Here is a 12,265-nt window from a genome sequence, read left to right as displayed (position 1 = left end):
CAACTGGCACGGTGAAGCCTCAGACTGCAAGAATATGACACCTCTGTAACCTACAAGTCCGGACAAAAACACTCTGATGTCGGTGGCCTATCATGCGCCCCCAATCACCCGCCACCACAAGATGACGAGGTTGACCAGGCCTGCCTTGGAATAATAAGGGCGGAAGACATCGCTGAACATCAACGAGAGACAAGGAGCTAAAAAGCCTCGTCATGTATTTGGAAGGGCACACCGACGTTGTCCCTAGGGCATTTAAGGGAGGATTCTCTAGGACTGTCTTCGTTCTCGCTTAAAAACAGCCTACTCATAAAGACCTTCTCACCAGTCTGCTCCAATAACTTTCTTATGTTGCCTCATCGCTGCGTCCAGAGGTTCTGCACGCCCGGCATGAGGATTCGACCACTGGGCACCTGGGATTCTATCGGACACTATCGAGGATAAAGGTAAAGTATTACTGGCCACGCCTTACCGCCGACGTCGCCCGTTACGTAACGACATGCCGAGACTGTCAGCAACGGTTCGGTCAGTGTCTTGATAATTTGTAAGGCAAGAGTAAAAATAAAATGAAAATTAAATGAAATGAAATGAACGCGAGATACCACTGACAAGGCCAGCGGGATTAGTACAGCCGATCGAGCCTCCTTGCCGACCATTTCAACAAATCGGGATAGACTTGTCGGGGACCTTTCCGACGTCAACAACCTGAAAGTAGTCGATCGTCCTAGTGACGGACTACCTCACCCGCTTCACTGAAACAAAAGCTGTGCCGAAAGGTAGCGTAGGCGAAGTGGCGAAAATCTTCTTCGAGAACATCCCGCAACGACATGGTGTCCCAGTAGTCCTCATCACCGACAGAGGAACGGCCTTTATAGCGGAGCTCAGCCAGACTGCAATACAGCCAGACAAGCCACAGGACAACTGCTTACTACCCGCAGACGAGTGGTCTTACGGAGCACCTGAATAAGACCCTCGCCAACATGCTAGCAATGTGGGTTGACGTCAAACGCAAGACCTGGGATACTATCCTGCCATACGTAACCTTCGCTTACAGCACGGTGGTGCAACAAACAATACAGATCACGCCGTTCAAACTGGTTTATGGTAGGAACCCTACGACAACTATCGACGCCATGCTGCCGCACGTCACTGACGAAGAGGATATTGACGTTGCCATCTATCTGCAGCGTGCCGAAGACGCCTGACAGCTCACCCGCCTCCGGATCAAGAACAAGTAGACAACCGACAGCCGACACTACAGCCATGCTACAGCCTTCGACGACACTGCGTCGAGTACCAGCCCGGCGACTGTGTTTGGGTTTGGACCCCAAAACGCCGACGAGGACTTAGCGAGAAGCTTTACGCCGCTATTTCGGACCCTACAAGATCATCCGACGCATTGGCGCACTTGACTATGAGGTCGTACCAGACGGCATTTCGCTGTCACAGCGGCGCCGCTCATGACCTGAAATAGTCCATGTTGTGCGACTTAAGCCGTTATACCAGCACTAACGCACTTTGGGACTTTGCATAACTGAACTCTGGACCTTCTTTTTGTGGACTATGCTGCATTGGAGTTTGTTTCTTTGTTTCTTTGTTACTTTTGTTCAAAAAGTGTCCTTTCGTGTTTCACTCTCTTATGTTAGTAGCATCGGGTCGATGCTTTTTAAGTGGGGTGGTATTGACCACGTAGTTATCTTTATCGGGTGACAACCGTTTCATCGCCTAACATGTGTTATCAAACAGCGCAGGACACGCCTGCATGTATCTGAAGTTTCTCGAATGTTGTCGATGGTTCTATCCACTGTCTGTCGTCATTGAACCCTGCGTAATCTGATTTCATGGCGCAACGCGAACGGTGTAGAACTTTCTGGAAGACACGAGGGCGCCAGCGATCACTCTGGAACCTTCGATGACTGGTCTATGAAAGCCGACGCGCTTGGCCCACAGATCAGATTTCGACGATCGCCGACTGTGTTCGCCGCTATCGTTGTGCTTTAAGTGTAGCCTGTTTTTGTGGGCACATGTTCACCCATTAAAAGTTTGCTTCGTTTTTCACACTATTGCTACTGTGTTCTTTACCCTCACTGCCACGTGATAACATGACAATGAGAGCATGCAGCTGCTTCGGGCAGCCAGCTTGTGTATGCTGCGTTGCTGCCGTTTGTAAATACCTTCCAAGTACACCTTCGCTCGACTAATTCTCGCCCGTGCCAATTTTGTGGAGTTTCGGGGCAGACCCCAGATACGGAGCTCCGCGGAATTATGCAGTGGTCGTCCCTGCCGGCGATCATCATTAACATCATGGCGGAGGAGGTGGGGCCTGCGCCAGTGGCGACTACCACGAACCTTGTCCTGGCGTGTCCGAAATAACGAGGAACGTTCTGTCGCACCCAAAACATGGACGTGGAAGATTGGATTGCCGTGCATGAGCGTGTGAGAACCCACAACAGATGAGATGCAACCTTAACGCTGGCCAAAGTGAAGTTTTACCTGCAAGGCATGGCGAGGTTATGGTTTGACCAGTACGAAGATGAGCTTACAAACTGGTATACGTCCAAACTGAAGCTGAAAAGCTCGCATGGCCGTTCATTTGGGCGGAAATACACCACAAAGAAAGCTCTAGCGACTCGTGCGCAAGCGTCCACGGAATCATACGTCGCTGAAATCCAGTACGTGCTTGCTCTGTACCGCAAGGCTGACAGTGTCATGTGCGGGTAGGACAAGGTCAGGTATGCTTTTAAGGGCATCGCTGACAATAATTTCAACTTGTTGATAAGAAACAGGCGGCGATATTATCAAGGTGTGCCAATGCCTTGAGCAAGCTAAAAGCAGCCGCATTGCAGCGTCATGCGCCCGCTTGCGAAAAACAGCCGCGACTTCCTCATGCAAGAACGTCAGAATGCAGCAACCATCGACATCCCAAGAAATGAGACGAATTGTTCTGCCACTTTTTTACGTATCAGTGATTCTAACAGCTACGCCACGGTAACACTTAATCAAGCAACAGTCCGCGAGAACTCCAATAAGTCGGAGTTAATTCTGTTCAGTCTATGATGAACCTTATCCTTCGACTAGCCAGTGATACCCACCAGGCTATCGAAAGCCATCCCAGTGGCGAACTGCAGATGATTGACCAATCTGCTTTGCCTGCCGTCGAATCAGTCTCACTGCCGGCATTGCCGCAACTGTATCGGCTCCTCACTTCCACGACCGACGAATGATTACCACCGTTCCAGACGGGCCCATGCAGTTTCCAGCCTCCATTTGACCAGCAACTGCCTAACAACGATGCTGCTGCTACATAGAACAGTTCTTCACTGTCATTCTGTCATCACCAGTGTCGTTCGCCACCACCTCGTCGGCCATCATCCCTACTGCCAGAGGTTAGTTGCCCGCCATCCCGAATGTACCTCCTACGCTCTTCCCAGGACAACTAACTGCCGCACCTCCCGGAGATAACGCTGCACTGACGACACGGCCTAAGTATTCTCTGTTCACTTGACCGTTACTTTCACCTCATTTCCACCTATTCCTGACGGCATCTATGTGGCGTGTCCGAGTGCTGACGAAATGCTTGAAAAGATTGACACCGTTCTGCACACCCTACTCGCTGTTGGAAACAATCGGACTACACTCCCTTTCCTGAACATTAACTGATTCGCGTAGGTTATCCCGAGAGGTATGCCGATGGCCCACATTTCGCTTATCAATGATTGTGAGATATTTGTATTAGACGTGGAAGTTCCCCTTCATCTGCCGGCAGGTTCTGCCAGTCCACTCCTGCACTAAACGAACTTTGCAATATGACCACACCTGACCTTTTCCGCTCGTAGGAAGAAGAATACGCCGCGTTTTGGAGGGTGATCCCGACACCTTCTTTAAAATTTTGATGGCCAGCCCTTAGGCCAGACATGAGCGGTCACTCACCGCATGTAAACCTCTCACCCCAATCCCATATGCCGACATCCATACCATGTGTCACACGCTGAACGTCAAGTTGTACTGCACGAGGTGGACGAAATTCTAAGGCGTCAGTGAACATTTATCTTGTTCGTGGGCGCCCCAACAAGTTCTTGTTAAGAAGAAGGATGGCAGCTGGCATTTTTGCGTCGATTACCCACATCTGAGTAAGAACACGACCAACGCAGTCTACCCGGTGCTACATATTGATGAAGCTTGGTCTGCCTGCATGGAACTAAGTACTTCTCATCCATAGACCGTCACTCTGAATATTGGCAGATCTCTGTAGATGACATGGACTGCAAAAGCACCACTTTCGTAACACTGGACGGGATTTATCAATTCAACGTTGCGCCATCCCATCTTTTTAATGCCCCTCCAACCTTTGAACGAATGATGCACTTCCTACTTTGCGGCCATAAATGGTCCAGTTGTCTCCTTTATTTGTCTATGTTTTCCGACGTGCCGGCCTCCAACTCAGCTCCTCCAAGTGCCCATTTGGACGCCGCCAGATTACTGTTCTGGGCCACCTTGTCACTGCTGCAGGAGTTTAACCCGACTCTAACAGGATTCGCGCCGTCCCAAAACTTTCCCTTACCATCATACACAGCAGATGTCAGAAACTCTGTTGGACAATACTACAATTTCTATCCCTTCATCAAGCACGTTGCCGGTACCGCCCACCCACTCACTCTCCCCTCAAAAAAGATGTTTCCTTTCTTTCCTCCTCATGGGGCACTGCGTAAACCGAAGCCTTCGCCGCCCTCCCCTGCTTGCAAAAGTCTCCCCCTTTGCTGGCTCACGAAGACCCAACTGCTCCTACTGAAACTCGCACAGATGCTAGCAACCATAGAATAGGAGCGGCCATCTTTCAACAGCAAAACAACGTAGAGCGCTTAATTGCATGTCCGAGTCGCCTTCTCTCGCCGACAGAACAGAAGTTTTCTGTCACGGAACGTAAGTGCATGGCGTTGGTTTTCTGAGTAGCCAAGTTCCACCCATACTTATTTAGCCATCGATTTTTCGTTATCACTGATCACCGTGCCCTGTGCTTGCTCTAACCACTGAAACTCCCGAATGGACGACTGGGTCTGTGGGCGCTGCGCCTACAAGAATACACTTTTACTGCTCTGTGTCAATATTCACACGTGTACTTGTTTGTCTTTATCGGGTGACACGTTTCGCCGCCTAACAAATGTTATCGCACAGTGCAGGACGCGCCTGCATATATCCGAAGTTTCTGGAAAGTTATCAATGCTTCTATCCGCTGTCTGTTGTCGCCGAACCTTGTGTTATCTGATATCATCACCGGACGCGAACGGTGTAGAACTTTGTGGAAGGCACGCGGGTCCCAACGATTAGCCTGCAACATTCGACGACTGCTGTATAAAAGCCGACGCGCTTGACCTGCTGACCAGACTTTCGACGATCGCCGACTGTGTTCGCCGCTATCGTTGTGCTTAAAGTGTAGCCTGTCTTTGTGGGCACAGGTTCGATCAATAAAAGCTAGTTTTGTCTTTCACAGTATTGCTACTGTGTTCTTTAACGTCACTACCACGTGACAGTGTGATCGTTTACACAAGGGCGCCGACTGTCTCTCCCGTCACTCGGTCTACAGTCCAGACCATGATGCTCACGATGCCCCTGCGCACTCCCTCAGCGCCGCAAGTGACCTGCTGTATTGCCCGCTAGACCTCTATAGCCAATCGATGTCCCCTCCGAACCATTCTTTCGCGCCGGCATCGATCTCCTAGTACCATTCCTTACGTTTAGAATGGGCAAGAATTAGGTCTCTGTCGTCGCGGACTACACGAAGCGCTATGCTATCACGCGAGCATTGGCGACAAGCTGCTTTACGGACGTTGCGAATTTCCTTATGATGTTCTCAAGAACGTCCTCTATGACGTCATACACATCACGGCGCATCGAAGCCGCTGCTCACTGATCAAGGCTGAGCCTTTCTTGTCCCGCGATTTCGAAGATCTTTGCTCCTCTTCTACCGTGCAGAAACTATCCACCGCATATTGACACGTGTACTTATCTTTATCGGGCGACCACGTTTCGCCGCTTAACAACTGTAATCGCACAGCGAGGGACGCATCCGAGGTTTCTGGAAAGTTATCGATGCTTCTACCCGGCTGTCTGTTGTCGCCGAACCTTGTGTTATCTGATTTCATCGCGTAACGCGAATGGTGTAGAACTGTGTGGAAAGCACGCGGGTCCAAACGATTAGTGTGGAACATTCGATGACTGCTCTATAAAAGCCGACGCGCTTGACCCGCTGATCAGATTTTCGACGATCGCCGACTGTGTTCGCCGCTATCGTTGTGCTATAAGTGTAGCCTGTTTTGTGGGCACAGGTTCGCCCAATAAAAGCTAGTTTTGTCTATCACAGTATTGCTACTGTGTTCTTAACGTCACCACCACGTGACAATATCACCCGTAGACCAATAGAATAACTGAGCGGCTGAACTAAAAGTTGAAAGAAATGCTATCCATGTAGCTTTCTCCGGACCACAGGGACTAAGACAACACGTTACCCTACATAGCCTTTGCAGACCATACTCCACTGCTGAGTAACAATATAATCAATGTGCCTTGTTCAATTCACAGAGCACACTGCGAAAGCATACTATGGACCTCGTATATATTATGAAATTACAGGAAGAGATGAGGGCTCAATAAATATTTGCAACGCCCTCTTTAAGTCAGAAACGATATAGTTTCGTGGCACAATTCACATGAGTTTCTCTACAATTCCACCAAATGTACACCAACTCATAAGGCATAGCTTCTCCGGGCACTAGGAACAGCGTAAAACGCGTAAATAGTGGTTATGAAAACTTCATAGAGATTTTTTTTTGCAAAGCTGTATATATTTCACAAAGTATAATTGCGCGCACATATTCGACATAGTGTCCACTTTGCTGCATTTTCGCTAAATTTGCTATCAGTGCAATTCGTAATTCAGTGCCATTTGGCAGGTTAACGAGGTAAAGTGCGCACACCTCGTAAAACACCCATAACCTTGAAGACCGTTAGAAGGGTACCGGTTTGGGTTAGTTGGAATGCATCATTTATTGGAAAGGCAACAGTTAACCCACCCACATTTATCTTTGCCTGCACATTACCTTTACTTTCTTATAATATAAATAATGTCTATTTTATAGTTGACCGAGGTACCATGTGAAAATAGCGTAAAATATTCGGGTTCAGCAATTATGTCTAACGCTCCTAAGTAATCCAGAAATGCTAAAGTTCCGTCATCTATTCCGCCTAATCTGTGCTCAATTTTCCCGAATTCTAAATTTGGTGTGACCTTCTGTTAGCTTGGGGCGTTAGGAACGAACTAATCGCCGCGTATAACGCTTTCGAGCACTTGCTTTCTACTTTTTTTAGCAAAAGCTCTTAATATTTGACATTCTTGACACTGCGTACGCACCGTACGCACAAACTGCTCCGAATTCTCGAATTATTTCAGTTTTGTGGCCCTTTGACTTCTTTGAGGTCAATCAGCAATCTTTCTGTGCGTTTTCAATATACGGTTGCAAAGCTCTGGAACAATTCGCAACGTCCTTTCCCACAAAGGATGTTTTTAACATAAACATTTCAATCTTTCCGTACATGTTACGCATAACACGGTCCTCACGTTCTGCAAATAGAGAACTGTTGTCACTTTTTCTTGTCCCAGCGGGAAAACATTTGAAGCGTTTCGTGTAACACCTAAAAACCGCCAGAAAACTGCGGTACATGAATTTTTATTCAGCCCCTAATTTACTCAAGAACTTTAAAACTTGTCTGAATCTAATCTCTACCGACACTCCACCCCACATGTAAACATAAATGTGATGAATAATTGGGTTCATTAGGGCGCCGTGAATGGCATCTTGTCGCATTTACAGCTTTGCTGTAAATGCGACAATGTGGAGTAATGAATGGAAATCTGTAGGCATATGATAAATTCAGCACACGAACAGCAGGAAGTCGAGATCGCTAAGAATGCATTGATTGTGTCAGCTATATTGTTAGACTGTTGCAAATGACGTAATATCACGCGTGGCTTCATCTTCATAGCACTTTATTTTGTTTACAGAAAACCTGCATCCCCGTAGTGGCATTACCGCAGGGAGGAGGGGGGGGGGGGAGGGGGCGTGCACAAAGTCAACATAGTTTGAATACATAGCTGAATAATTTAACTGCAAGGTAAGAAAAATACAAAACAATGATTCAGAACACAGAATACTATGAACGGGGACATCTTTGGAGCTGACATATGTTCGCGCAATTACATGAAAAATAAACAACCCTACTGCGTGCCCTCAATGATTTGACTCAATTCCCTTTTCCTGTATTTTAGCTCAAGCTGCTGGATCAGAATTATAAAAAAATATATTATTCTTATTGCAGATGCTCTCTGGACAGACACGACTGTTTCTCTACAGGGGAGTGAACATGCCGACATACGCAGGAACAGTGAAATGCTGGAAAACACGCTTTCGTAAACATATTACGATCATTCGATCATACCGCCACGACATGACATATATGGAAGTTTTAAGGCCAATACAGGTGCCCAGCGGAACTTTGGAAGTATAGCACTGTTTTTATTTCTACATCACTGAATAGCGCATTCAGATTTCTTTATAATGCCATTTTCGTACCAAACGTTTCGATAAGATCAGCGTATTGTAATGAAATGATAGCTGTATGATGCGTTACGTCCGTCATTCCTTAACTGGGAGAAATACTGAGCATGGGTACTGCTGTGCACGCGGTCTAATACTTTTATTGTACTTAGTACTTGGCTCTGGAAGCAGGTGTTCATGTAAGTTGTGTAAGTGAACTCAGTAAATATGAAAGCATGACATTACCTAGGGTATATAATGTCAACATAACAATGTAAATGTTATGTAAATGTTAACATAAATGTATAGCTATGGCGCTGACTGGTGAAAAGTTCTATTTAGGAGAATATCGATTTGCCACGAAAACAAAGACAATCCGCTCCTCATTGCCCTCAGGACAAAGTCGGTCTTCCCTTCTAAAAACTCGACAAGCCTTTTTTAGCTACGGGTCAGCTCGCTGCTGTTCAATGAAGTCGTAAGCAATTATCGTCCCTAGGAACGAGCTGTCGTCCTTTTGAACTGTTGAACTTTTGAACTGCCCCCATTTAGGGAACGGCAAAATTTCATCATAGCTAAAGTTATTTATAGGAACGTATTCTTTTTCCAAGGTTGACTGACTGGTTTGAGCTTTCGGCAGTGACCAGTTATCGTAAAATACAACACCTTGAAGTCCGTATTTCCCCTGGACTAGGACAACGTCAAGGTCTACGCTGCTTGCGTTCATGTGGATTTCGGCATCGCCGCTTTCATCGCTGAAGTCAAGCACTGGTGGTGACTGCAGGCGTCGTTTTATTCCTGAATGCCTTGGCTTGCATTATTTCCCACTTAAAGCCGATGTCTGATTTGGTGACACGAGTCAGAAGCGCGGCGATCTTGGCAAACCGCCTATAGTAGGCACACCGACCAAGAAACCTGCGCACTGCCTTCTTGTCATCGGGCTGCAGAAAGTTTGCAATGGCAGCTGTTTTCTGCGGACCAGGAAGGACTCCAGACTTGCTGATGGCTTGGACAAAGAACAGACGGTTTTCGGAAGCAAAGCGGCATTTCTTTGGTTTAAGAGCAGGCGAGATGTCTTGATGGCTTCTAATACTGTCGCAGGTCGCTTAAAGGGACCATTAAAGGCAAATATTAGGTAAAGTGATAGATTAGTGCTCGAGAATCTCTAAGACATCAATATTATCGCGAACAGAACCTTAATAATCAAGACATTGAGGTGACTAAAGGACATGATTAGGGACCCCCCCCCCGCGCCCCCTCCGGGGGCGTTCAAGTACTTGCCCGATGACGAAAGCACTCCTCAGTTACATTCTGTCACTAGTACTCAACCACTCGTTGCAAAAAACATCATTGTATTGTAAGACGAAATAAAATGCTACTTTTTCAGTTCTAGTTACCTTTAAAAAAAGAACTCATTGAAATCATCCTTGACAACGACGCGGCCGGTCGAATGGTTTCGTTTTCGCTCGACTCCGCGCAGCGCATGCTTTCGCGTTTCAGTAGTTATTGTGTAGTGCTGTGCTGGTTTTGCTGGCTCACGAAGCTCGCAGAAACTGCAAGTAGCAGATAATTCAACTTCCGTGTGAGGTCACTGGATGCCCGAACGGTCTACGCCACTTGACCAAAAAGCAGCTACAGCGGCGAATCCACCACTGTATCTTGAGGTCCCTCAAGAAAACTAATAGGTAGCGGCATACTTTTATCTTGCCGCCACCTCTGCTGCGAGGTGCATGTGAGGAGGCAGGAGAGAAGGTCTGCGTCTCCCAATTGGTTGACCGCCATCACGTGGTACTTTTCGTGCCCCTTTCTTTTTAGAGCGCAGCTCTTTGGCGTCCGTTCCTGGGTTTCGCGTCGTCGTCGGCGTTGTCGTCGGCCTCGTAACCAGCTCCGCCCCCCTTTCATCCCCCCAGCGCTAGCAGCGACCGACTGATACCGCTGGATGCCGCTGACGCCGCTAGAGAGTCAAGATAACGTGACTGCATAGAACACCGTCGCCGCCATGCAGAAAGAGGAGGAAAGGGTCCCCCCCCCCCCTGTTCTTGTGTGGTGGATAGGGTGCTCTTCAGTTGCCGACGCGCCGGTTATTTCACGTAGGCCCCGGCACGTCGACGAATACGTGACCACCTTCCCACGGCTAGACCTGGTTCTTAGCGCTGCGGAAGCGAGGGTATCATATTGTTTGTGTCGGCATCGGCGGCGTTGTCCCTGAAACCAACTCCGCAGCTGGGGTTGACTCACTATCGGCGTCAGCGGCATCAGTCAGTCGCTGCTATCTCTTCCCTCCTCCCTTTATCGTGTTGTCCGCTTGCTGCGCGCGCTTCTGCCCCCATCGTTTGCCGCTGGGTGTACACGCCGCCCCCCTCCCCCCTCTTCCTGCGAGTCTCCGGTTGTCAAAGCGCCGGCTCGAACTTAATTCCTTTCTTCGCTCCTCCTCCAATGCAACCACTTTGCGGTGGCAATCAGAGAGCCAGATCGGTGGCGGCGGATCTGTATATGTGCACCGCCCGAGCCGAAATTGCCGCTGCCGTTCGCCCTGTGCGGTGGCAATCAGAGAGCCAGATCGGTGGCGGCGGATCTGTATATGTGCACCGCCCGAGCCGAAATTGCCGCTGCCGTTCGCCACTGCGAAATTATCTGCCAGTTCTTTCTGAGCCTTGAGCGAGACGACCGATGGAAGTCCTCCGTCTGCTGCTGCTGCTGCTGCTAAACGAGTTGCCAGAGCAGAGGCCCAGCGCCGTCGCCGTCAGAATCCAGAGGTGCGTGCCGCCGAAGCAGAAGCTTACCGTCGCCGCCGTCGAGATGATACAGGAGTACGCGTCGCCGAAGCAGAGGCTAAGCGCCGCCGCCGAGAAGAACCTGCCGTTCGCGCCGCCGAAGCGGAGGCTCATCGCCGCCGTCGAGAGCAATCAGCAGTAAGCGAGGCTGAAGCAGAAGCTCATCGCCGCCGCCGAGAAGACCCTGCAGTTCGCGCCGCGGAAGCGGCGGCTCATCGCCGCCGTCGAGAGCAACCAGCAGTAATACGTGTGAAAAATAAAAAAAAAATTCTGTGATAGCGCATACATGTGTTGCTCGATTTCTTTGCCTCAATCTATCGAAAAGGTGAAACAGCTCATTTGCTGCGCTCAAATTTCGCATTAGGAAGTAACGTAATCGTCGGTAATTTTTTTCTTTTCCTTTTCCGCGTGTCGGCGCTCTCACCACCATGACAGTTGGCCATTGAGTTTCCACGGTGAGGCTTTCGCAAAGTATTTCGGATGCTTTGGCTGACTTTCGTGACTAATGGCGTCATTTCAGTTCTTGTTCTTGTAATGGCGTCAAATCAGTTCTTGTTTTGTTTTATGTTGGGGATTCATTTTAAGAGTACTGGAGTTGCAAACGTGTAGGAGCAGACCTTTTTTTCTTTGTTGATGGCGTAGGGAGTTCAGGCACGGATAAGCTCATGCACGGGTGCCATTCTCGGTGCCTGATCAGATTTGTTTTCCTGATCGCGCTATCGTCAACAGGTGCATAAGCCTATGGAGTGCGTACGCTGTATTCTGTCATATATAATGCTAGAAACGTAACACGTGTTATTGTCGTAGTAGTGATAGTGCGTAGCTTTGTCAGTTCATGCTTTTGTTAGGTGCTGCAAATATATTTTGCAAGGACAAACTGTTCACTACCAGTGAAAATGATTTTGACTA

At 48.5% G+C, this 12,265-nt stretch overlaps 1 protein-coding gene across 7 annotated transcripts in view; it reads left to right on the top strand.

Moving 5' to 3' along the window:
* The window catches only part of LOC135920838 (uncharacterized), a 140,779-nt gene that overhangs the window by 53,080 nt on the left and 75,434 nt on the right, over nt 1–12,265 (top strand). For 6 of the 7 annotated variants that reach the window (XM_065455104.1, XM_065455110.1, XM_065455109.1 and 3 more), the window contains exon 4: nt 8,368–8,550. The exons of the other annotated variant lie outside the window; for it this stretch is intronic. In XM_065455104.1, coding sequence (XP_065311176.1) covers nt 8,368–8,550 — 183 coding nt within the window. The remainder of the gene's footprint in view (nt 1–8,367; nt 8,551–12,265) is intronic. 7 annotated transcript variants of the gene reach the window in all.

The sequence above is a fragment of the Dermacentor albipictus genome, chromosome 8 (genome assembly GCF_038994185.2).
Source record: "Dermacentor albipictus isolate Rhodes 1998 colony chromosome 8, USDA_Dalb.pri_finalv2, whole genome shotgun sequence".
NCBI classification, from domain to species: domain Eukaryota; kingdom Metazoa; phylum Arthropoda; class Arachnida; order Ixodida; family Ixodidae; genus Dermacentor; species Dermacentor albipictus.
This window is presented reverse-complemented; position numbering and strand designations above follow the sequence as displayed.